This window comes from Lithobates pipiens, unplaced genomic scaffold (assembly GCF_037356315.1).
Source record: "Lithobates pipiens isolate NorthernLeopardFrog02 unplaced genomic scaffold, aLitPip1_a1.2 Scaffold_22, whole genome shotgun sequence".
Taxonomy (NCBI): Eukaryota; Metazoa; Chordata; class Amphibia; order Anura; family Ranidae; genus Lithobates; species Lithobates pipiens.
The window spans coordinates 298,553,083-298,580,563 of NW_027507784.1; the positions used below are offsets into that span (position 1 = coordinate 298,553,083).

The 27,481-nt window shown below is 44.4% G+C and overlaps 1 protein-coding gene across 1 annotated transcript in view; it reads right to left on the minus strand.

Moving 5' to 3' along the window:
- Positions 1-27,481, minus strand: part of NTN3 (netrin 3) — a 195,216-nt gene that overhangs the window by 13,947 nt on the left and 153,788 nt on the right. Inside the window, exons 4-6 of the mRNA XM_077449223.1 lie at positions 24,743-24,892; positions 19,929-19,982; positions 4,313-4,387 (exon numbers count right to left, since the gene is read on the minus strand). Coding sequence (XP_077305349.1) covers positions 4,313-4,387; positions 19,929-19,982; positions 24,743-24,892 — 279 coding nt within the window. The remainder of the gene's footprint in view (positions 1-4,312; positions 4,388-19,928; positions 19,983-24,742; positions 24,893-27,481) is intronic.

The window sequence follows — 27,481 nt, forward strand, 5'->3', positions numbered from 1 at the left end:
TTTGTTAAAATGATCTTAATTACAAATTTTCAGAACGGCTTGAACTCAGATTGGTGGAAAAATGATTGACCGATTCAAATTTTGTGTGAAGAATAGCTGGTTGTTATGGAACAGGCCAGGCCACTGCGTCCTTAACAACCAAACTGAAAAATGCATAAAAAAAAACAGTATGTCCCCCCCCTCTCCCAAAAGGCCTAGCCCATGACAAATGATGCAGAAAAAGCAAGCGGTACCATGGGTTCGTACTGGGGTCCCAAACCTATAGTGATACTAGCACCACCACTTTGTACCGATTCAAGTGCAGTCATAAGTGCCTTCCCACAGTAACTACCACTCCTGTTACAATGACATAAGCTTTGTGCTAAACCCCTTACAGAATATAGAGATACCGGGTTTTAAATAATGGAAAGATATTAACAAATTATCGAAACACATAAAACTCTTACTATGAATTGGCATTTAAACAGACATAGCACTGTGAGCTTGAAGTATTTGAATAGCAGACATATAGTGCACTAGCACTTTGCTTAAAGTGGAGTTCTGCCTGCAAAAAAAAAGAAAAAAGTCAGCTGCTTCAAATACTGGAGCTGCTGACTTTTAATATAAGGACACTTACCTGTCCAGGGCACCAGAAATGTCCGTCCCTTGGCTCCGGGTGCAGGTGAGAAAATCAAATGAATGAATGTAACCACTTGACATCCACGCTGTGGCCGTCATTCGGCCACAGCGTGGATGTGAATTATGACAGCCTCCCCTATGCACGCTCCCTGTGATCACTGAGTCACTGAGACTCGGGTGATCACCGATCCGAGTAAGGGGCCGGTCCCGGCCCCTTACCATGTGATCAGCTGTCAGCCAATGACAACTGATCACATGATCAAAACAAAAGCTCGGTGATCGCTTTTTTTTCTCCTCACGCTGACAGCGGAGGACAAAAAAAAAAGCCGATCACCAGCTCACCTTAAAGGGACATCGGCAATTATGCCTCATTTATGCCATCTGAAAAGTGCCCACAAGTGCAACCTATCAATGCCCACAAGTGCCACCTATCAATGCCCACAAGTGGTGCCAATCAGTGCCACCTAGAAGTGCTGCCTATCAGTGTAACCGATCAGTGCCCATCCCTGCCACCCATCAGTGCCCATCACTGCCACCCATCGGTGCCCATCAGTGCCGCCTCATCAGCATACAGTGCCTTGCGAAAGTATTCGGCCCCCTTGAACTTTTCAACCTTTTGCCACATTTCAGGCTTCAAACATAAAGATATAAAATTTTAATTTTTTGTGAAGAATCACCAACAAGTGGGACACAATTGTGAAGTGGAACGAAATCTATTGGATATTTTAAACTTTTTTAGCAAATAAAAAACTGAAAAGTGGTGCGTGCAAAATTATTCGGCCCCTTTACTTTCAGTGCAGCAAACTCACTCCAGAAGTTCAGCGAGGATCTCTGAATGATCCAATGTTGTCCTAAATGACTGATGGTGATAAATAGAATCCACCTGTGTGTAATCAAGTCTCTGTATAAATGCACCTGCTCTGTGATAGTCTCAGGGTTCTGTTGAAAGCGCAGAGAGCATCATGAAGACCAAGGAACACACCAGGCAAGTCCGTAATACTGTTGTGGAGAAGTTTAAAGCCGGATTTGGATACAAAAAGATTTCCAAAGCTTTAAACATCCCAAGGAGCACTGTGCAAGCGATCATTTTGAAATGGGACGAGTATCAGACCACTGCAAATCTACCAAGACCTGGCCGTCCCTCTAAACTTTCAGCTCAGACAAGGAGAAGACTGATCAGAGATGCAGCCAAGAGGCCCATGATCACTCTGGATGAACTGCAGAGAAAGGTGGGAGAGTCTGTCCATAGGACAACAATCAGTCGTAAACTGCACAAATCTGGCCTTTATGGAAGAGTTGCAAGAAGAAAGCCATTTCTCAAAGATATCCATAAAAAGTCTCGTCTAAAGTTTGCCACAAGCCACCTGGGAGACACACCAAACATGTGGAAGAAGGTGCTCTGGTCAGATGAAACCAAAATCGAACTTTTTGCCCACAATGCAAAACGATATGTTTGGCGTAAAAGCAACACAGCTCATCACCCTCAACACACCATCCCCACTGTCAAACATGGTGGTGGCAGCATCATGGTTTGGGCCTGCTTTTCTTCAGCAGGGACAGGGAAGATGGTTAAAATTGAGGGGAAGATGGATGCAGCCAAATACAGGACCATTCTGGATGAAAACCTGTTGGAGTCTGCAAAAGACCTGAAACTGGGACGGAGATTTATCTTCCAACAAGACAATGATCCCAAACATACAGCAAAATCTACAAAGGAATGGTTCACAAATAAACGTATCCAGGTGTTAGAATGGCCAAGTCAAAGTCCAGACCTGAATCCAATCGAGAATCTGTGGAAAGAGCTGAAAATTGCTGTTCACAAACGCTCTCCATCCAACCTCACTGAGCTCGAGCTGTTTTGCAAGGAAGAATGGGCAAGAATTTCAGTCTCTCGATGTGCAAAACTGATAGAGACATACCCCAAGCGACTTGCAGCTGTAATCGCAGCAAAAGGTGGCTCTACAAAGTATTAACGCAAGGGGGCCGAATCATTTTGCACGCCCCACTTTTCATTTTTTTATTAGTTAAAAAAGTTTCAAAAATCCAATAGATTTCATTCCACTTCACAATTGTGTCCCACTTGTTGGTGATTCTTCACAAAAAATAAAAATTTTATATCTTTATGTTTGAAGCCTGAAATGTGGCAAAAGGTTGAAAAGTTCAAGGGGGCCGAATACTTTCGCAAGGAACTGTACATCAATGACGGACAAAAATGACCTGTTTTAAAATTTTATAATAAAATAAAAAAATAATATTTTTTTTTACATTTTTTAAACAAATAATAAAAATCGCACAGGTGATCAAATACCACCAAAAGAAAGCTCTATTTGGGGGAAAAAATGATAAAAATTTAATTTGTGTACGGTGTTGTATGACCGCGCAATTGTCATTCAAAGTGCATCGAATTCAAGAGACATACTTTTGATGACCATCCAGTGTTGGTCATCTTACTTTAAAAAAGTAATTAGTTAAGTTACAAATTACTTCTCCCAAAAAGTAATTGCGTTAGTAACTCAGTTACTACATTGGAAAAGTGCTAATAACTAGTAAGCTAGTAAATAATTAAAGTAACTGTGACAGGGGTGGCAGCGGTGGTACTTGAGGGAGGGGCAGTGGTGGTACTTGAGGGGGTGGCAGTGGTGGTGTACTTACTTGGGGGGGTGGCAGTGGTGGTGGTGTACAGTACTTGGGGTGGAGGGCAGCGGTGGTACTTGGGGGAGTGGCAGCGGTGGTGTACTTGGGGGGAGTGGCGGGCAGCGGTGGTACTGGGAGGGTGGCAATGGTGGTGGTGCCATCCTCTCCCACCACCACCTCTTACTGATCCCATCCCCCACCACCACTGATCTCATCCCTACCGTATCCCCCGCCCCATATCCTCTGTTGTAGAAGTGATGGTGGGTGGGTTGGGATCAGTAAAAAGCAGAGGTGGTGGAGGACTTGGGATGGATCGATTGCACTGAAATTTGAATCATCAGACAGTCACTTACTTGAATGCCTCCAGGGATGCCTTTCCTCATGGGGGGAGAGAGAGAAACCCTCCCCTTCACTCGATTGGTGTCAGCTGACTTCATTTTTCAGTGTCCGCCCCGCCTCCCTACATTCTCTCTCTCTGGATAGGCGGGCGTGGTGGGGCGGTCCAGACAGTCTCTCTGAGTCTCAGCCTCTTCTCAGCTCAGCGGGCGAAAGCCCCCCTCCCCGCGGCGGAACGAACGGCCAGGCAGTGCGGCCACGACGGGCCTCCGGGGCGGTAAATGTAATTGCGGTAATGCCGCCCAAGTAATGGGAACAGAGTTACCATGAGGGGAATAGTAATCAGTTAGATTACTCGTTACCCTCTAAAATAACTGCGTTAAGTAACTCCGTTTATTTTAACAGAGTTACTTACATCACTGGAAAGGGCCCTAAGACTTTCTCCCTTCTCACACCAGTACCAACACTTTGAAAAGTTGATTCATTTTCATAAGAGGAATGATCTCTAGGTTTGAACTGTAGGAAGTGCTAGTAACTTTTGAGATTTTTTTAATAGGTTTCTAATACTTTTCGAATATTTGAATGAGCTGTATAACAAGAATGTCTCTTTGAAAATCCTGTGTTTGGTAAGTTAAATTCCTTTCCTGTCCCCTCCAAATATTTTTCAGTAAGTCCATTAGTCACACCCCCTGGCCTGCTGTTTGACAAATTCCCATAAGCTCACCATAATCTTTCTTGCAATATTTCTTCAAGTTGATTTTATAGTTTCCTTTTGGAGGCTTGCAATACTGTTCACAATCTGAAAGAAGAAGAAAAAAAAAGTTAAATATTGTATTGGAATTCAAATAGATTTTGAAATTTTAGTGTTTTCTAGTCACTTTTTATTTGACAGTCTAAGTTTGTAAGCTGATATCTTATCATTATTATTTATATTATAACATCCTTATCTTACAAAAACAAAAACTATTCAATACAAGAGGAATCAGAGGCTCCTGCTCGTTTAAGCTTACAATCTAAAAGGAAGGGTCAAGTGATGCAGATTGAATAAGAAGTTCCAGAGGATGTGCGAAGCTCTGGTGAAGTCCTGGAGAAGAACATAGGAGGAGATGCAAGTAAGACTTTCCAACACTCTAGCTCTTTTTTCCAATACATGGGAGGAGGTAACAAGGGAGCTACAGAGCAGGTCTTGGGAGGAGCAAAGAGAAGGGTTTGGTTGGTATTTTGAGGTTGGTAATGTAGTTGTGGGTGGTCTAGGTTGTTCTTATAATTTTGAATTGTATTTTTTGTGCAGGCAGTTGCAGTCCATATTCTCCACTGCACATGGCGCTCGACCACAGTGGCAATGCAGGTGGGAGAGGATATTAAGATAAGCTGGGTTTCTCTGTGATTTCTAAAGTCACCCAGGCAGTGATCCGATTGGATGCACATGCCCCTTGTGACCCTGGCAGCAACCTTAGGTCAAGCAGAGTCTATTTAAGACTCTGACTCCTGAGTTTGGCACACCTTATGCGAGTGGACAGGGTAGGAGCAGATTCCCCGTCTGACAGGGACAGTGCCAGCGCTAGGGAGAGGTTCTGGTGGAATAGGGAGAGGGCAGGGATTACATCTACCTTTCCAGGAAGGTTCTCTGTTGGGTCAGACCAACCAGGCACATAGCTCCTTGTGGCAGATGCTGTCGGCATCCCTGAGTCTTCTGACCACTGTCTCTCTGCTGCATAGTTGTTAGTAGCCCCGGAAGGGTGAGCCTTCCCGCTGGGCCTGTTTGTTCTGTTATCCTGGTGTTTCAATACATCATTCTTTGAAAATCAGGACAAAATGGCACTCTGCGTGTTTACTTCCACACCACGCCACACCTCTCCAACCGTTGGGTCAGCAGAAACCAGTGGCGTGATTGGCAGAGATGGGTAAGGGATACTGATTGGTTGGTAAGGTAGGTTGAGTTAGCAGCCTTCATAATAGACTAAAGGGGAATATTCTATGCAAAGGTAGGCCAACGAGGAAACAGTTACTGTACAATAGTCAAGGCAAGAGATAATCAGGGAGTAAATTGGAAGCCTTGTGGTGTTGTTGCTTAACAAGGTGCGTATTTTGGAGATGTTAGGGAGGTTGAGGAGGCAAGATTTGGAAAATGATTAGATGAGGGGGCCTGACAGGAGAGTTCAGAGTCTGGGATGGTACCCAACACCCTGGCATGCGGAGTTGTACCATTGATCTTGATACTAAAGTCAGGAGAGGGGGCACAGGAGGGGGGGGGGAACGTTATGAGCTCAGTTTTAGATAGAGTTTGAGAAAGTGGTGTGACATCAGTACTGATATGTCTATTAGAAAATGAAATTAGTTAATGCACCTTTTTGAGCTTTGAGCTTTGTGTTTTTTCATTTGTGTGGTTTACCGCGTTTGTCGCACTTTTTTTCATGAAAATTGCATTTCTGCAATTACATAGTTTTGGCAAATTTAAAGTGGTGGAAAACTTCAGACATGAAGTATGAACAAAGCACATCCTTCTGTACTGTGTATTGTACGGTGTACTGTACTGTCTCTGTATCCTAAGCACTGAGTGCGATTTCTCCCTGCTGCATGAGTCACTTTTGACAGCTTTTCCCAACTTGAAGTGATAATTGGCAAAGAAGGGGTTGGGCGAACGCCAGCATGCAGCCTGCGATTGACAGCCACAGCTGTCCATGTTCCCTGGTACTGTGAGGAGGGAGGTGTGTCCCTTCCCTCCAATCAGGGCTCAGAGCTCTCCTCACTGAACTCTGCAGAGTGCGACTTCAGATCCATGCTGCTTTTCAGAACTAAGACTTTTTGCATAAAATGTGTGTTCTGAAAGGCTGTTGAGAAGAGATGGCTGCAGATAAACAGGTACGATTGTTTGTGTAATCTGAGATCCTGCTATTCATGTCTATAGTTACTGCACAGCAGTAAGCAAGTTCAAGACTAGCGCATGCCAACTGCTTGCTGCATGTTCAATTCAAAAATGTACTGTATATGGAATATTATATTAAAGTAAGACAAGTAATTATCAATTTAACTTAATCAATCAATTATATTTACATGACTAAAAATAAAACTTTTTTCTCCTTAATGTATTAAAAATGGAAAATGCCTTCAATTTGATACTGAAACATTAGGAGTTATGATGATATACAAAAAGTAGCCACTCATATTAGGTTTCCTCTTTTATCAGTGTAGAGCGTTAACTAAGGTTAGAGGATATTTCTTACTGGTTGCTATAAGATTCTTTGTTTTGCTCCAATCTAATTATTTGTTTGAGTTCCTAGCACCCATGAATGAAACACCTATTTCATAGATGGGATTATAAATACCCCCCCATGTAATTTCAGCATTGGGCTATGAGATTTACTGAAAGGTGGAACTAGAACGGCCTCCCCATAACAAGCCTTGGGTTTCAGCCAGGGTGAAAAGACCATCTGTTGTGGGTTGGAGGGAGAAAAGTGTGCCAGGGAGCAGTGCCAGGGTGACTTTGGAAATCCTATCACATGCCAGCTGAGTGCTGGGCACAGGCAGGTACAGCCCCAGGTCCTAGTTCTAAGGAGCTGTGACTGGCAGGATCACCAGGAATAATGCTGATTAGGAAGTACCCAGGCGCTGCATGCCTGTCATTTTAACTCCCGCCTGATCCAGTCATGAACTGTATCACTGTTTCTATATTCAGCACACACAAATCCATCTTCTTAACTCAAAATAAGCCAGTCTTCTTTATTAAAACATTGCAAAGAGAACATTGCTATGTAGTAAAGCTGACTATAGACATTAAAGCTGCTTTCCAGACATAACAAATTACAATTAAGAAAGTGCTTCAGCTTCATGGTTGGGGCACTTCTTCATGCAGCCACTGGCTCCTTTATAGTTATAACTGATCAGGTTGACAAGATGGGTCAACTGTGTGCTGGGTGACTGGTCTCCTCATACTCCTTCCTAAATCTGCAGGGTGGCCTTTTGCCACGTAGGGTGCCCTGCAGGCTCCTCTTTGCAGAAAAAAAGCTGAGGGTTGGGATGCCAGGAGATGACATCAACTAGGCTTAAGCAAGGAAGAGGGGAGGGGAGAAAAAGAAAAAAAAAGGGGTACAGACACATTGTGGCTCTGTGAAGATTGTTTTTCCATTCCTACATTAGCATACACGCTTGGAATGTCTTAGCATCCATGTGTGCGTCTATGGAGGGGGAAAAGGGAGCACGACAAGACACCTCTGCCCCCATTTTCCTGGGGGAAAACAGTGGTTTTTAGCTGAAACAAAACCACCATGGTTGACCGCTAGTTCTTCTGATTTGTGTCAGCCAGGGCCTGGCATGCTCTACTCATTGATGAATCATTGCAAAATTTGGGCAATTGTGCAATGGTCCTCACTTGCTTATGACCAGTTTAAAATATTGTGGTAAATACTAGTTTCATCAGTTTAGAGCAGTAAGAAAAGCAAAGGATGATTGTATGTAGGCAGGTGCAGTCTACTTTCTCCACTGCAGTTGGCACTCTTCCACAGTGGCAATACAGTTGGAGAGTTACTCAGGAGGAACATAGTTCCTCTATAGTTTTCTGGGTCACAGAGGAAGATATCCAATTGGATGCCGCCACCCTATGTGACTCTGGTGGTCATCTTGAGTCAGGCAGAGCCTATTTAAGGCCCTCGCTCCCAGGTTTGCACATATTTTGCAAGTGGGTAGAGTAGGGACAGATATCCCACCTGGTAGGGACAGAACTAGCGGCAGAGAAAGATTCCTGACAAGGAGGAAAAGTATAGGGTTCGCAAAGCTTCTGGACATCCTCCTGCTTGGGCTCGTGATGGTCAGGCCACATTTTGCCCCTCTCAACAGGTGCTGTCAGATTGGCTGAAACCTGCTCTCTATACGCTGTTTAACCTGTGAGTGTCCCCTGTTGGGCTGTCTTCCCTCCGGGTTTATTGTGAACTGTCTTTGCATTATTTCAATACAAGTTCATTTAGCTTACTTGGACTGTCAATGTTATTGCCGCCACACCTTGCTACACCCACCCTACATGTAGATGTCCAACATTTGGCTAAGGCTTTTTTCTTTATCATTCCATCACTTCGGCCAACTAACAGGTTCTAATGAAAGACCTACCCTCCACCCACTCATACCCACCATTGCCACGCTTGCTTCCTTGATGCTCTGTTCATCCATAGGGGGCAGGAGGCCTAACCTTGTGTAGGTCTAGATGGTGTCGGAGCTTACATAGAGTTAATTACTTCTCACCCTTCCTTCAATGACAGTATTAGGTCCTGGGCATTGTCTCATAACTGAAACCACGGGTATATCCCAATAGGCCTGGCAGAGGAATGGAGTTTGGCAGATTTCAGTATCACTGGGCCAGTGGGAGATTGACAGAGAACCTGTCAATTTGCTTTAGATGGGCAAAGTGACAGAGTCTCTTGAAATTAAAGCCACTAAACAGTGATGGATTATGGGACTAAAAACTAAAACTATCAATTGCTATTTGTTGATCCATCTTGTTATATAATTGGGAATACAGCTGTAATTTCTTTTTGAATTTACTAAACCTTGAATGCGTTTGGCTGCTGTGGGCAACATGAACACTATTCTTCTAGTTATCCTTTCGGACAATAAGCAAGGCTTGTTAAGTCGATTGCTGTACTGTAAATGGGATCTTAAAGTATAGAAGCATCCTTTTGTGTTTCTGCTCAATCCCACATAATCACAGGTAAAATAAAAATATAGCCATACATGGATCAAAATCCGGCTGGTTCAGACCAAACTTTGCCCAACTCATTCAGCGCTGCAGGCTATAGACTTCAGTGGTGGTCTGTGTATGCTGACAACTGGGAAGTCTCTGCAGAATACAGAATACAAAGACACAGCGGGAGGACACCCCCATCCACCTCAAATGTGTGGATGGAGGAATCAGGTCAGTTTTTGTTCATTAAACTCAAGCGCAGCCTGTATTCACATCTAGTAAGCACTTTTTGGTGCTTATACAAGGTTTGTTTGTTTTTTTGCACCCTTGGACATGTATACAGGTTTTTATTTTAAGTGTTTTTTAAAATTTGTGCAGGTGTATGAAAGCTTCTGGGTAGGAGAAGAAGCGGATGAGAGCAGAGGAGAACAGGAACAAAAACCATGTATAAAAACGTGCAAAAATGCTTGTATCGCCCATTTATAGGCTCTAGCTTATGGTGCCAAACAATACACAACACAGCTCCAAAAAAGCTCATGTAACCTTTCGAGCTTCAAGCAACAGATGGGAACAGCCTATATTGATAATGATGGGATTCCTATTGCTAAGCATTATCACACAGGGGTTCATTTACTAAAACTGGAGCGTGCATAATCTGTTGCTGCTCTGCATAGAAACCAATCAGCTTCCATTTTTTTTGGTCAAAGCTTTTTTTTGGCCAAAAATTAGAACTAACATAGTTCAACTAATCAAAAAACTCAAAATGACCCCCCCTCCCCCAAACTCAACCATCAGCACAAGTCCAGGAGATATTGAGCACCAGTAAGTTACAATCAGAGTTTGGTTATGTCACTTGTCCATCTGGAATCGGGGTAGAACTTTCAGGATGATTGCGTATACATGTAGAGCAATCTATTCACATCAGTGGCAAGAATGTGCCTATCTCCTAACCCATAAGACTATACAGTCCAGGAGGTGAAAAGGGGTAAATCAGTCCACTGTTGTGGAAGAGTCCAAACATGGCTGCCGGACTTTGCAAAAAAATTTTTTACAGCCACTGGAGGTATATGTGGCCTTGTAAAGATGGATTACGCAGTTTATCAGACCCTTCCAGTATGATATTGTAGGAGCATTTGGCTTCTTCCAATGCATTAAGATGGCTTTCATACCATAGAACAACCCTATATTGAGTAAGGTGCGATGAGCTAAAGAAGGAACGACCTCTTCCACCAAAACTATGAGACGCTCTCTTTGTGTCATGGGAATTGGAATAGTGAGAACCTCTGACAAGCAGTAAGTGATTTTAGACCAGAAGCTCCGGATCTGCAAAACAGCTGCAGAAAATATGTTCTGCATTCGCAGGCGAGGAGGAACACCTCCAGCATTCATCCGTAGCAGAGGGATAAATGCGCGCCAGCCTTCCCAGTGTGTAATAAATTCTATGTAAAAACTTAAACTGTATAAGGTGGTCCCTAGCTGGATTACCAAGTGTTTAAAGGGGTGGTGCTACATATCTTCCCAGTCCTCTCCTTGGATTTCAGGGATTTCTGCCACCCACCATTCCCGATATCTAGTTACCACCATTGCTGTTTTTCTGAAGAAGGATTTGTATGTAGCTGATAGAGGTTTGGACAACTCTTCATCAGTAAAAATAGCACCTCTACCCTCCGGCTGGAGAATTGTGTCTGAAACACATGGCGCAGTTGTAAATACCAGAAAAAGTATGAATTAGGTAGGTTATGTCGTGTTTTCAATTGGTCATCTCCCTCCCTTGTAATGTCCCCTAGTACCTTAACACCCCTACTAGCCCAAACCATGGGGTCTGGTAGGGAGTAGAAATGAGGCAGGTTAGAATTCTTCCACTAGGGGAGAAGAGGACTTAGTTCTGATGCAACTGGGGGATGACAGATTCATAGCTACTCCCCAGGCATTTATGGCTGCTTTCATTGACAAAGTCAAAGGTATATTGGATTTTGGGCGTCTATACAGCGCTAGTCTTAAACTCTCATAGGAGCCTAACTGAGCTGCCTCAAGAACTGTGGCAGAGTCTCCATCATCCACCAACAGCCAGCGTCATGCAAAAACCATCTGGCCAGCGAGGCAGTACTTCTGCCAATCTTGTAGTGATGACCCCTTCTGCCCCCATGGTTCTTGGAGTACTTTTATGCCTATGCGAAGTGATTGGGGAGAGCACAGAAAGGATCCCATAATACTGTTCAATTTGTGGAAAAATTACTTGGGAACCCACACTGGAGAGTGCCTTAAAAAATACAAAATTACTGGCAAGGACCTCATTTTCAGGAGATTTATACATCCCAGTAGGGACAGGGGCAACCGTTTCCACGCCTGTGCTTTTTGGTTAAGTTGGAAGACTAATGGCAAAAGGTTCAGTGGTATATAATCCCGGATGTTAGCTGTAACTTTTACCCCCAAGTGATAGCGGAAACCCCCTGCCCCCGGACCTAAGGGCAATATCGATGACTTGCCCCAATTCACCCGAAGACACGAAAAAGCAAAAAACAAACTTAATGAACATTTCCAATGCCGCCTGAAGGGACAGTCCCGGTTCTCTGAGGAACAGGAGCAGGTCATCATCATAGAGCGTGAGGCTTTCCTTTATAGATCCTACCTGGATTGCACCCACCTCCTTAGACTTACTTAATGCTCTCGCCATAGGCTCTATCATTAAGGCAAAGAGGAAGGGGGAAAGAGGGCATCCCTGTCTAGTACCCCTTCCAATAACAAAAGGATCAGAAATTGAAAGTCCCAACCGAATTGCCGTCCAAGGGTCGATGTACAGCAGGGATATGCATTAGTGGACCTCCAGCTGTTGCAGAACTACAAGTCCCATGAGGCATAGTAAGACTCTGACAGCCACAAGCATGACACCCAGAGGGAGAGGCATAATGGGACTTGTAGTTTTGCAACAGCTGGAGGTCCACTAATTGCATATCCCTGATGTACAGCAAAGTGACCCATCACCGGAAATTAGGCCCAAATCCCATACTCGCCAATACTCTATGCATATATAGCCAGTCAACTGAATCAAAGGCTTTTTCAATGTCGATAGATTCCATTTAACTTTTTCTGGGACTTCTATAGTATCTAATTGTAAATGAGTAAATAATTTCTGTAGGTTTGTGTCCATGGAATTCCCGGGCATAAATCCCATCTGGTCAATGTCCACCAGTGAAGGAATGACCTTGGCCAGTCGTGACTTAGGCGCAAAAATCTGCACAAAAACCCTTAGGTGCAAAACTGAGGCTAAAGGATAAATAGTAACTATATATTAAACAGTGTTCCCTGGGTTTCTACTACTGTTCTGGATGCCAGTAAATGGTTAAGCTTTGCATTGGTCTAATAAGACCCGTTTAGCAGGATTCAGTGCTGGTCTCTCGCAGGACAGCCCCCTACATCCTAGCACTGAAGCTTTTATTCAGATAAAGACAAAATCAGCTTATAAAACTAAAGCTCAATTATGCACCCAAGTTCCTTCTTACATTGTAATCACATTTGTTAGATATTAGACGTGTTTTTATATGTGACCTATGCACTAAAAAGCCAGGTTTGTGCAGTCATGTAAGCTTATTTCAACTACAAGTTATGGTACTTGATGGTTCATTTCTGCAGAGCCCTGCTTCAGTCATTTTCTGTAGACTTATATCTGACCTGTACGTGTGAATCAATCCTGATACCCACTTTTAAACTGGCTGGAGAGTATATATCTGCAAAGCTACCTGAAACCAATTTTTTACCATTGTGACATTGCTTTATTACAAGACAGCTGCCATATTACAGAAGGGCTTTGATTTTATATATGACTGCTGTGTTAGAAGAGACAGCTGGCACAATGCAAGAGAGTATGTATATTTGTTACAAGAGACTGTTGTGTGAAAAACAACTTTCATATGACAATGGATTATTTATTTTTTTTGAACAGTATAATAAACATTTTCCTCCTGCAGCTGCTGAATGCCAACAGGAGGGAGAGGAGGAGAAGCCGGATTTCAGTGGTTGCAGGACCATGCCCTTAGCTTATGCAGCTCCTGCTCTCTCCGCGGCCACCTGCTTCTTCCACTGCCAGAGCCGGCTTGATGCACTCTGATGCTCTGGGATGGCGGGTCGGGAAGCCCAGATCTCTATCAATGGGTTGCTGACCCTGGGCATGTGCATCTCTGGTTTGAGATCGAGGGCTACATGTGAGGGCTTTGAGGGGCCACATGTGGCCCTCATTGAGCACCCATGTCCTATAGTAATCAAAATCAACCATATCTTCAATGATCTGTACAGTTGCAAAACTGAGGCCACTAAAAAAATAGAAAATTATTTTATATATATAACCGTAGCTATATCCATGACTAATCAGCAGGAAGGAGATTCTAAATCATCCTAGCTAAATTCTTTCTCTTAACCTCCCTGGCGGTATGATTATTTCAGATTTTAGTTGAAAGCAGTACAATTATTTTGCATGGAAATTTGGCGTTTTATATTGTAGTCCTGTAATTCTTAGGAATAACTCACTTAAATCTGTCCAAACCAGTTTAGCAGACATCCCGGGTATGATAAAATGTGAAAAATGAAATCATAAATTATAATATAATAAATAACTATAAATAATTATATCAAATAATAATATAACAATAATAAAAAATATTCAATAATGTAATCAAATCAAAAACACTGAAATTTGCTCAGTTGCAGAATTGTCACTGTCATTACTTTTCAGTATTTGATGACGGATCTCCCCACAAATCGCTATCGCTCAATTCTGCGAGTGATTCCAATTTATTATCGCTGTTTTCTAGCTGGTCTAAAACCACTTTTGATGTAAAGGGACAGTTTTGGTTGCTATGGACAATCTCCAGTTTCCTGGCATAAAGAACAGCTTTTATATTATAAAACTACATGCAGGACACTGGGCAGACCAATAGGGACAAAGGGGATGTGAAATAATTGCATACAGCAAAGTAATCTGTAAGATTACATTATACTGTATGTAATGTGTGTGTTTTACTTTTTGAATTTGGCGCCGTTCTCTGTCCCTGTGCGTCGCAACGCTCGCAGGGAACGGAGCCCGACTATGTGATAGATTGAGCGGAGGATGGCTCACTCGTACAGCGGGGGGACATTGCTGGATCCAGGGGACAAGGTAAGTAACCTCTTCCTTGATTCAGCGATGAGGGCCCGAGTCTGGCTCAGGGTTACCGCTAATGGTACAAAATTTTCACCCCGAGCCAGTTAAACAGCAACTGCAAGCAAGACATTCTGTCTGAAGCACTGTGTTTGGGTCTACAGTTCGGATTTAAAATATATTAGTATAGCGCCCTGGGTTTTAGTCAGGGAGCTCCTCACAAATTTACTTGCCAAGAATAGTTACCCTGGTCAATTGCTAGAGATCCGTTGATTTCTCCCCAAGTGTGGCCTTGTTGCACTTTTCTCTTCTACTGATAGGTGGCTGGGTACTTGGTGATACTAGATACGAGAAGGGCAAACCAAGGTCAGGTTATGGGTATATGGGGTATCTCAGCAGGGTTTGCTTGAATCCCTTGGCCTGCTGGGAGAGCCTATATATTAAGATGAGGTCAGGTGATCTAGGTTTTGTGCCACCTGGACGGCTGTCTGGGTGGATGTGTGTCATACACCCCGGGCTGCTAGGCCATAAATTGTTCCTATCCCGGGGGCATCTGGCTGTCAGGCTGTGTGAGGGCCTATCCAGAAGTAGGAGTTGGGATTGAGGTTCGCAGTCCAACCATAAGTGATGGTTCTGCCAGTTGGAGAACCTGTCGTGGTCAGAGGTAGAAGGAAAGCTGTTGCCACTAAGGGGCCAACCACCTTTACCAGGGACCACTGTAACTGAAGCAAGTTCCGGAGCACCATTCTCACTGAATGGGTAAGGTGGAGTATCGGAAAACTTCAGGCGGTGATCAAGTCAGGGACCCAGCTAGCAGGGGTGATGCTTGCAGAGCAGCCTTGTGAGTCAAGCCAGGGATCAAGCCGGTTAGCAGAGGTGAAGCTTCAGAAGTATCTGGAGTGCCAAACTAGGGACTCAGCCAGGAAGCGTGGGTGACGCTTGAGGGAGATACCACAGCAAAGCTTTGAATAACGCCAGGGATTCAGAGTCAGTGAATCAGAGGGTCCAGTGAGAGACCAGGAGCTCAAAGGGGCTCAAGAGCTACAAGTAGAAGTTGTAGTGAAGCAAAGAGCACTGTAACGATTTGCTTTAGGAACTGTTGACTGCTGCCATAGGAGACAGCAATCCTGCACATGCAGATGTGGTGCCTTGCTGGGGGCCTTTCCCTGTACGTCTGTCCTCCTATTGAAGTCTCGGAGTCTGTCAATTGAAATTGCAACTGCTTAAGGGTGTCCTGGCCCTAACCCTCTTTCCCCCTCAAAATATAAAAAGGACTGTTAAGAGAAATAAAACCTTTTTTACATCCAAGAAGTGTCTGGCACCCAATAACTTTATCCACCTTGCACCCACTATGCCTCACAACCAACCACATACAGAATGATGTCAGCTATCTGTAGCCCTGAAGGTTCTCATTAGACTGGAGGTGGCTATAGACTTTGCTACTTTAGTCGTAACATTTTTATAGCTACCAAAATGTGAAATCTGTTAGCTACTCAGGGCCACAAACAAAATGTTGAGGGGGCCCCTCCAATGACCTCTCTCTGTGATGCCTGCCACTGTCTGTTGGAACAATAGTGTCATTGATCCTACCATAAAATATATCTAAATCAAGTACAGGCATGATGATAAGTGGGCAGCTGTTGATAGGACCACCTACCAAGCAAATTTCCACCAGTTCACCAGGAACTAGATAAAACTTGCACCATGTATGGTCAGCTTTAGGTCTAAACAGTCAATATCAAAACTCTGATCAAAAAGACCAGAAATGTTGAAGGCAATAAATCTAACTAGAAATAGGGAGATGTAAAGGAAATCTATGATATGAGCAAAAACAGCATGATCCCAAATGAGAATGAGGTAAGTCTTCCTCTCAGCTCTGTCATATGATGCCGCTGCCAATGGGGCACTAGGTTCTGGCTTGTTGGGGGTGCTTTGGTGTTGTGCAGCGCAAAAAAAAGAATTTTGGACGGATACAGCACTCCAAGGAAGTTGGCACTTGGTACAGGCCCCAACCCTCGCATTTCTTCTTAGTGCTCCACTGATCTCAGGTACTGCTGCTGCTTGCATTCAAGCATAAAGACTTGCACATAACCTGGGAATATACCAATGTATTGGTAATTTTTATCCCGACTGTAGTCTCCCTTCAGTTCTGCTGCAATGAACTATAACTGGTGCTCTGTTTACCAAGAGACAACCATAATAGGTCACACAAACTATCAGTCTGCTGAACTCTCTAGTTCCACAAACTGAAGAAAGACAGTTTTTCACGACATCCAACCTGCTGTTGAGCTTTTAACTTTCTCAGTGGCCAGACGACTGCCAAAGGTTGGCATCCTCTCCAGTGTCCATGGGGTTAATGGTATCATTATTTCCGCTGGGGGATTCAGTTTCAGAAAAGGAGGAGAGAAGTTTGCAAAAATGTCAGTGCAAACAGAGCCGAACAGGCCTCCACCCTGACTGCAGGACCGAGAGAGGGGGACCAGCTCCTTCTCTGGGGGCGATCAGACGCTATCTCACCTTACTACAGTACTGCTGTGTCAGCTGTATGTGCTGCATGCTGGATAGGAGACTGCCATATGACATAACGTCCCCTAATACATCAATGTATCTTATTGTCCTTACCGTTTATCTCAGTGTTCTGAAGCCATACAAAGGAATGTACCTGCAGTATGAATGGTATGCAAAGCCATTTTTGTTGGTTTACAAAGAAGCCATAGAAGTGCATACAGTTCATAACTGGCTGGAGACGAAAACTGTGACTAAGAAGTAGCAGGCCTGGCAGCGTTGGGTTAATGTATCCTGACCACAAAAATGTTCTGTGTAAGAGTTCTGACCAGCCACCACCTCCCCTCCCCAATCTTCAGTCGGATCATCAGAGAGCCATGGGTATTTAGTACTCCAGCATCCAACCACACGTGGGCAGTTGCCACTCCACAGACCCGCAATCGCTCTGTTAACCCTTCAGCCAACTGACACTTTATGGTGCATTGGCACTAGAAATTTCGGTAGATGAGGAACTTTGTCTGGTTTATCACTTTGTCTATGGTTTATGTACTTCTCATGAGATAAATAGAGGAGCTGTTGTTGGGTGGCCTCTTTCTGAACATTCCAAATGCCTGTATCTGATTTAAAGTGGAACTGAACTTTGGAAGCAATGCCCAAAATAGCAGGCATAGGGCAAAGGATTGGTCACCAGTATTGCCTGTGGTCTATCTGCAGCTAATCTTTCCCCTATCACTGATTTTCACTGATTTACTATGCCTTATTCTGCACTCCGCTTCTGTGCCATATTTGTAGAGACAACGTTTTGCTTCCTCATGCTGGAACCTCCAGCAAGGAGAAAACTGAGCAGCACAGTAAAGAGGAAAGGATTGCTGTTACTCTCGACCAGCCCAGGAGAATAAATGATAAAGAGCAGCCTCGGTCTACATGTCTCCACTAAACCACACATCTTGATGCATTTTGCACCAGCCACTGGGGCTTAATCATAGCACAGCACAGTAGTTACATCACTAAATCTAACTTTAAATCTCATGAGGCTAGCAGTCATCCTTAAAATGGTTGTAAACCCTTACAGACCACTTTGACCTACAGGTAAGCCTAGATTAAGGCTTACATGTAGGTCCATGAAATATCTCCTCAATCTACAAGGTTGAGGAGATATTTGCAAAAAGACAGGCACCGCTGTCTACGGTGCATGCGCCGTAGACAGTGGCATGCAGGCGCACTGAGCATGCCACTGCTATCGACGATATGCCGTTAGTGGCGACTCCCGTACGCATGCGTCGCTTCATGCTACACGTGGTATGTGACAATGGGGTCCTGTGCGGTATGTGACAACGGGGACCTGCGCGGTATGTGACAAAGGGGTCCTGCGTGGTATGTGACAATGGGGTCCTGCACCGTATTTGACAATGGGGACCTGCGCGGTATGTAACAATGGGGTCCTGCGCGGTATGTGACAATGGGGTCCTGCGCGGTATTTGACAATGGGGACTTGCGCGGTATGTGACAATGGGGACCTGCACAGTATGTGACAATGGGGTCCTGCGTGGTATGTGGCAATGGGGTCTTGTACGGTATGTGACAATGGGGTCTTGCGCGGTATGTGACAATGGGGTCCTGCACGGTATGTGACAATGGGGTCCTGTGCGGTATGTGACAATGGGGTCCTGCGTGGTATGTGACAATGGGGTCCTGTGCGGTATGTGACAATGGGGTCTTGCGCGGTATGTGACAATGGGGTCCTGTGCAGTATGTGACAATGGGGTCTTGCGCGGTATGTGACAATGGGGACCTGCGCGGTATGTGACAATGGGGACCTGCGCGGTATGTGACAATGGGGTCCTGCGCGGTATGTGACAATGGGGTCCTGCGCGGTATGTGACAATGGGGCCCTGCGTGGTATGTGACAATGGGGTCCTGCGCGGTATGTGACAATGGGGTCATGCGCGGTATGTGACAATGGGGTCCTGCGCGGTATGTGACAATGGGGATCTGCGCGGTATGTGACAATGGGGTCCTGCGCGGTATGTGACAATAGGGTCCTGCGTGGTATGTGACAATGGGGTCCTGCACGGTATGTGACAATGGGGTCCTGCGCGGTAGTCGTCTGGTAGTTGATGAATCACCTGCTACAGCTGAGCCCATTTCCAGGTGGTCACATTTCATCCTCTGAATTCCATCATGGATTTCATTTTATATTTTATTATCATATAACTTGAGATGTGCAGATGTGATATCAGCACTGTGCACATATGATATGATTAATGGCATTGTCATTGGTCATTTTATGGAGTGTTTTACTGGTGGAAATATAATGTGTTTCTCTGCAAATATTCATCATCACTACATGTATTTCTATTATTATAGAATAGCTGAGAGAACATCACACACTGTAATTGGCATTCATTGTTCAATTTCATGGGCCCTTTCAATTTTTCTTTCCATGTCCCCCTCCTGTGACTCTATTATCTCCATGAATGTCCTTACTGTCTCGTTCTCCTGATGGTGACACTTGCCCCGGCTGCCCTGGCTGTCTCCCAACTACCCCTGAGGCTTCCTACCTCCAGTCTGCAATGAATGTTAATGGACCAGTGCATCCCCTTATGAAAGGTATCAGCTGTCACTGCCAGTCTGATCTATTGGACAATACAAAACGTCTGCACATTTTCCCCGGGATGAATATAGTTTTTCTGTCTCTATTACCCCCCTTGAACTAAGTGTCCTCTCTTACTTCACTCCTAGTTTTCATTAAACTCGGAAGAGTCGCCAGGACCAGTTAACCCATTGCTTGACATTCGGCAACCCCCTGCAGCCTGGCATATTCTCTGGCGATGAGCCTGGAAAACTTGTCTCTGAACAGCTTGTCTCGGAAAGCAGGGAAAAATTCCCAGTGTTTTGATGCACGCTTTAAACGTCTGGCATCCACCATCTTCCTGCCGACATGATGAACTGGCAGTGCGGCTAATTTTATTTACTCTGAGTTTGTTATCTAGAACAGAGCAACACCCCTATTCTGCAGATGGTATGACTTACCAGCTGGCTCCTCTGTGCTGGTGAGGGCTGGAGTAGGGACCACTGCTGGGATCTCTAAGGGTGGGGAAAACAAAATTGTAAGAGATTAGAAGAAATTCGGCATTATATAAAACAGTCATTACATAGTCTGCAGGATAATATACTACAACAGGATAAGAGCCCATTCATACTAGATGCACCTGCAAGTAGACATGTGCATTCGTTTTCGTCCGAATGCATTTTCGTCCAAATTTCAGCTATTTTCGTTTTCGTTTTGACAAACGATAACGAAAGCACAAAATCCGAAAAACGAAAGATCCAACATAAATAAATGCTTTATTTTGGTTTTCATTGTTACAACAGTTCGATATAGAATAGGAGATTCGACATGACTCTGACAATAACAATCTGTCTATAGAACCTGTGGTCGAATGTGCCTAACCTTACCTCTATTAGTCCAAGATTATATAGAGAAAATATTCGACAGAGAAAAAAGATTTGACAGAGAGAAAAGATTCTGCAAGTTACTGTCCTAAAAAGTGTTTGGGGACCCGGGTCCTGCCCCAGGGGACATGTATCAATGCAAAAAAAGTTTTAAAAACGGCCGTTTTTTCGGGAGCAGTGATTTTAATAATGATTAAAGTGAAACAATAAAAGTGTAATGTCCCTTTAAATTTCGTAGGGGGGGTTGTCTATAGTATGCCTGTGAAGGGGCTCATGTTTCTGGTGCTTAGAACTGTCCCTGCACAAAGTGTCATTTATGCAGGAAAAAAAGTCCTTTAAAATCACTCGCAGCTATTATGAATTGTCGGCTCTGTAATACAGAGAACACTCATTGAAAGTCATTGATAAAAAAATAAATAAATAAATAAATTTAAAAAGCGTGGGGGTCCCCCAAATTCAATTACCAGGCCCTTCAGGTCTGGTATGGATATTAAGGGGAACCCTGCCTCAAATTTAAGAAAAAATTTGACGTGGGGTTCCCCCTAAATATCCATAACCAGACCCTTCAGGTCTTGTATGGATATTAAGGGGAACCCCGCGTCAAATTTAAAAAAAAATTGACGTGGGGTTCCCCCTAAAAATCCATACCAGACCCTTTATCCGAGCACGCAACCTGGCAGGCCGCAGGAAAAGAGGGGGGGGACGAGAGAGCCCCCCCCCCTCCCTCCTGAACCTACCAGGCCACATGCCCTCAACATTGGGAGGATACTTTGGGGGTCTGTGACCCCTCAAAGCACCTTGTCCCCATGTTGATGAGGACAAGGGCCTCATCCCCACAACCGTGGCCGGTGGTTGTGGAGGTCTGCGGGCGGGGGGCTTATCAGAATCTGGAAGCCCCCTTTAACAAGGGGACCCCCAGATCCCGGCCCCCCCCTGTTTGAAATGGTAAGGGGGTACAAAAGTACCCCTACCATTTCACAAAGAAAGTGTAAAAAATGGTTAAATAAAACAAACACACTTTTGAAAAATTCCTTTATTAAAAATAAAAAAATAAAAAAAAGATTCCAGCGGCGGTAATCCACTCTTGCTATCCAGCGACGGACGGTCATCTCTCCAGCGATGTCTCATCTCATCCAGCGCAGCGAATCCATCCTTCTTCTGTCTCCGTGGAGGAGACACTGCAGGCATTCCGGCGGCCTGACGTTTCTTATATACGGAGGGCGGGGCCACCCGTCACCTGACCCTGCCCCCCCCTGACGCAAGGGGAAACCCGGGGTTCCCTGTGACGTATGGGTGACCCCGCACCCCTCTGATGTAACACAGGCAGGTTTCCGTTACATCAGAGGGGGGCGGGGTCACCCATACGTGACGGGGAACCCCGGGTTTCCCCTTGCGTCAGAGGGGGGGGCGGGGTCAGGTGACGGGTGGCCCCGCCCAACGTATATAAGAAACGTCAGGCCGCCGGAATCCTTGCAGTGTCTCCTCCACGGAGACAGAAGAAGGATGGATTCGCTGCGCTGGATGAGATGAGACATCGCTGGAGAGATGACCGTCCGTCGCTGGATAGCAAGAGTGGATTACCGCCGCTGGAATCTTTTTTTTATTTTTTTATTTTTAATAAAGGAATTTTTCAAAAGTGTGTTTGTTTTATTTAACCATTTTTTACACTTTCTTTGTGAAATGGTAGGGGTACTTTTGTACCCCCTTACCATTTCAAACAGGGGGGGGCCGGGATCTGGGGGTCCCCTTGTTAAAGGGGGCTTCCAGATTCTGATAATCCCCCCGCCCGCAGACCTCCACAACCACCGGCCACGGTTGTGGGGATGAGGCCCTTGTCCTCATCAACATGGGGACAAGGTGCTTTGAGGGGTCACAGACCCCCAAAGCATCCTCCCAATGTTGAGGGCATGTGGCCTGGTACGGTTCAGTCTCTCGTCCCCCCCTCTTTTCCTGCGGCCTGCCAGGTTGCGTGCTCGGATAAAGGGTCTGGTATGGATTTTTAGGGGGAACCCCACGTCAATTTTTTTTTAAATTTGACGCGGGGTTCCCCTTAATATCCATACCAGACCTGAAGGGTCTGGTTATGGATATTTAGGGGGAACCCCACGTCAAAATCTTTCTTAAATTTGAGGCAGGGTTCCCCTTAATATCCATACCAGAAATTAAGGGCCTGGTAATTGAATTTGGGGGACCCCCACGCTTTTTTATTTATTTATTTATTTATTTTTTTATCAATGACTTTCAATGAGTGTTCTCTGTATTACGGGAGCCGACAATTCATAATATCTGCGAGTGATTTTAAAGGACTTTTTTTCCTGCATAAATGACACTTTGTACAGGGACAGTTCTAAGCACTAGAAACATGCGCCCCTTCACAGGCATACTATAGACCCCCCCCCCCCCTACGAAATTTAAAGGAATATTACACTTTTATTGTTTCACTTTAATCATTATTAAAATCACTGCTCCTGAAAAAACGGCCGTTTTTAAAACTTTTTTTTGCATTGATACATGTCCCCTGGGGCAGGACCCAGGTCCCCAAACACTTTTTAGGACAGTAACTTGCAAATTAGCCTTTAAAATTAGCACTTTAGATTTTGAACGTTGGAGTCCCATAGACTTTAATAGGGTTCTAAAGTATGCTATATACTAGCTCTGTCGAATCTTCTTTATACATTCGACAGACACCATAAGCCTTCAAAGACAGATTCGACCGTAATTCATGTGGATTTTCGGACGAATGCAATTTTTGAACGAAAAACGAAATAAATAAAAACGAATTTCGGGAGTAACTAAATAAATTAAGTTTTCGGACGAAAACGAAATATTTTACTCTGCACATGTCTACCTGCAAGTATCAGGCATATTATAGCTTTTATTTATGGTGATTTAAAGCACACTATAGAGCAGGGGTCTCCAATCTTTCTAAACAAAGGGCCAGTTTACTATGCTTCAGACTTTAGAGGAGCCCGACTGTGGCCAGCGGGAGTAGAAAATGTCCCATCGATGGTGTCAGGTGAAGGAGTAGTGTCCCATCATTGGTGTGAGCAGGAGGCATTGTGTCCCATCATTGGTTTCAGTGGGAGGAATAGTGTCCCATCATTGGTGTCTGTGAGAAGAATAGTGCCCCATCATCGGTGTCAGTGGGAGGAATAGTGCCCCATCATTGGTGGTTGTGGGAGGATTAGTGCCCCATCATTGGTATCAGTAGGAGGAATGATGCCCCATCATTGGTTTTAGCAGGAGGAATGATGCCCCGTGATTGGTGTCAGTAGGAGTTATAGTGTCCCATCATTGGTGTCAGTAGGAGTTATAGTGTCCCAAAATTGCTGTCAGTGGGAGGAATTGTGCCTCCACTGATTATGTCAGTGGCAGGAATTATGCCCCATTGTTAATATCAGTGGGAGGAATAATGCCCCCACTGATAATGTCAGTGGGAGGAATTATGCCCCATTGTTAGTGCCTCGAAGGCTGGATAAAGGCAAGCAAAGGGCCACATCGGGACCCAGGGCTGCAGTTTGGAGACCACTGCTATAGCGTTTTACAAGCTAAATTCTACACAAACCTAAGGATCTGGTATGTATTTGGGGGGGGGGGGGACCCCAGCGACCCCATTCTTACCAGGTCTGAAGGCTTGGTATGGATTGTAGTAGGGCCCCCACATTGTTTTGTTTCAGAATTTTTCATTGCCGGCATTCTTTTGTTTACATTTCAGCTGTCAGCAAGGAACCCTACTGACAGCTGATAAGTCATCGGTTCTTACGGACGTGACCACCACCCACTTCTTACCAATCGGCTTGTGCACAGCTGCGGTTTCTACAGTTTGCATTGTAACCGCACCTGACAAGCAGAAATCTCGCTGTGAAATCCACACCTAAATCACACTCAAAACGGATGCAATTTGCACCGCAACAGTGTGAACCGGGCCTTAGCAATTGTAGACCCACGGTTGTACAGAGATTTATTGGAGCTTACAGATCTTAGGCTACCTATACCCGGGCAAGACAATTTGATGTTTATACTGGCACACCTCTGTGGACCTCAAGTCATCTCCATGATCCTGCAGGTCACCGTGGATGACAGAACCGATTGCATTTTCGGTTCATTAGTGTGTGGGCATTCATTGTTATCTACCATTTTCTGCAGGAACTTTGGTCCATCACAGTGATGAACATTGGTCCTCAGACAGCTTCTGACCTTTGTCAAAGTAGACTTAGGAGTGCAGATGTGCAGATCACAGGTCATCATGACCGCATATGTAGGGCAGTCGAAACTGGCAGGGACACAATAGAGTGGTACACTTTGACATTTCATACGTAAGGCAAAAACATTTCTAGAGAAGTCATACAAATATATAGTATTCCAGGATGGTTAACCTCAAGGATACTCACTGATACATGGAGCAATGGGTGAACGACTTTGCTGATATCCTTTGGCACATCGGTTACATGTTAGTCCAGTCACACCATCTTTGCACGGACATTGTCCAGTGGTCTGATTGCAGGTCTTCCCTGCTGCCCCCACTGGATGACAGTCACAAGCTGAAAGAGAAAGAACTGATTAGACCACTTTATGATTAATGCAGTCCACACTTATATTACAATACTATTATTTGTCAATGTATTTTGATGAATGAACACATGAAGACAAGTAAACAACACCAGCCATAAACAGAAAAATAAATGCATAATCAGTTGGCCTGAGCTAGAAAATAACCGCCTGCAAAAAAATCCAGCTGAGCATATTGCATGTATTTAAACGCCCATGCATGTATTGTAAAGTCCTATAAAATAGAAACTTTTCCCCACCAAGTTCCACCACATACAATATATATTCCAGGGCTTTTCGGAAGTCTGTTTTCAGATACAGTATTCACTTTTCCTCTGTAGGCAGAATCTGGTCAGTGCAGAACTCTAGAATGTTAGGAAAGATCAGTTATGTAATTTTTCCTCAGTGATGGCTCATCTGTCTTTACTGACACTTCATTAGGTTTTGTTAGAAGACGGATACCTATACCTATCCAATGCTAATTGCTTTTCAACAGCTGCTTGACTAGAAATTTGCTGTTGGTTGGCTATAGTTGGGTATATGTCTCCTTAGGGTCTTTATAAATTCTACTCAAGTTGGAAATTCTCTAAATGATAAGTGCATTCAATGGTCACCCTCCAAGACATTGGTCTCCAAGCCATGGCTCTTTGTTTGCCTTTATCTGTCCCTTTGATACAAGGCACTATTCCTCCCGCTGACACCAACGATGAAGCACCATTCTTTCCACTGACACCAACATTGGGGCATAATTCCTCCTACATGATATAAACAATGGAACACTATTACTTACTGACACCAATGATGGGGCACTATGCCTTCCACTGAAACCAAAGATGGGGCACTACTCCTCCCACTGACGCCAAAGATGGGGCGCTAGTCCTCTCACTGACCCCAAAGATGGGGCGCTAGTCCTCTCACTGACACCAAAGATGGAGCACTATGTCTTCCATTAACACCAAAGATGGCACACTATCACTCCCACTGACACCAAAGATGGGGCACTAGTCCTCTCACTGACACCAAAGATGGGGCGCTAGTCCTCTCACTGACACCAAAGATGGAGCACTATGTCTTCCACTGACACCAAAGATGGGACACTATTCCTCCCACTGACACCAAAGATGGGGCACTATTCCTCTCACTGACACCACAGATGGAGCACTATGCCTTCCATTGAAACCAAAGATGGGACACTATCCCCCCCACTGACACTAAAGATGGGGCACTATTCCTCTCACTGACACCACAGATGGAGCACTATGCCTTCCATTGAAACCAAAGATGGGGCACTACTCCTCCCACTGACACCAAAGATGAAGCGCTATTCCTCTCACTGACACCAAAGATGGGGCACTATTCCATTGACATTGACACCAAGGATGGGGCACTATTCCTTTGATTGACACCAAAGACGGGAAACTATTCCTTTCAGTGACACCAACAATGGGGCACTATTCCTCCCACTAATACCAATGATGGTGCACTGTTTCTCTTCCCACTGATGCTGGGGCATTTTCTACTTCCACTTACCACAGTCCCCCTAAAGTGTGAAGGACAGAAAACAGACCCTTTGTTTAGAAAGTTTGAAGACCCCTACTTTAAGGTATCCCTAAATGGCCTGGTCCCTGACTATTTCAATCTTCCTAACAGTCTTTAATTGCCCTTCAATAAAGTAACATAGCTATCCTCAGAAAGCTCTTATGTTATGGTTATAGTAGTGTGAGATATAATTATGTGTATTAATACATGTCACCAAGGGGTGGTTTGTCTTTGCTTGGCTCAGTTTTTCGCTCAGCATGTCTTCCTCTCCCCCTCTTTAAATTATGGAGATCAGTGAGCGTGACTTTTGCAATGTGGCTTTCCAGCTGTATGTATTTTAGGGGGTAATGATGTGGAAATTGTATGGAGCCTTCCTGAAAACAGCACCCAATTTTATATGTTTATCCATCACTGAAATGTATTTATTTTCAGTGGAAGGTTCAATACAGGGCTTCCATAGAATTATATTTGCGGCTGCGGACTTTAAAGGTAAAGTATGGTGTATTTTCGGTGAGAACAATTGTGACTTATTACAAGTGTTTATCTGTACATAATTTTATTACAACAGATTACCTACTTAAAGCTTACGTCTAGTTTTTTTTTTTTTTAATCAGCACAAGTTATGGTATATTTACATAACATGAGAAGTGCTGGTGGTCCCTTGTGCTGGTGGCTTCTTTATTCCTTTAAATCTTCAGTACTCACCCCCCCCCCCAAAGGTAATCTGCCAGTGCTACGGGGTTAATACAAATCACTAGACCTGTCACAGGCTCTCGTCAATTATGCCCCTTTCCTCCATTCATAAAAGCTGTACTATAGCCAGGGGTGAACTGACAACTCATTGGGCCCCCAGGCAATAGGAGATTATGGGGCCCCCAGGCAATCCGAGATTATGGGGCCACACAGTATACACACACACAGTATACAATCACACAGTATACACATACATGTACACACATTATACACAGACATGTTTTTATTGGCTGAGAAGGTACTGAAGAGGTAGGGCAGCTATAATCTTGGGATTTTTAGACCAAAAGGAT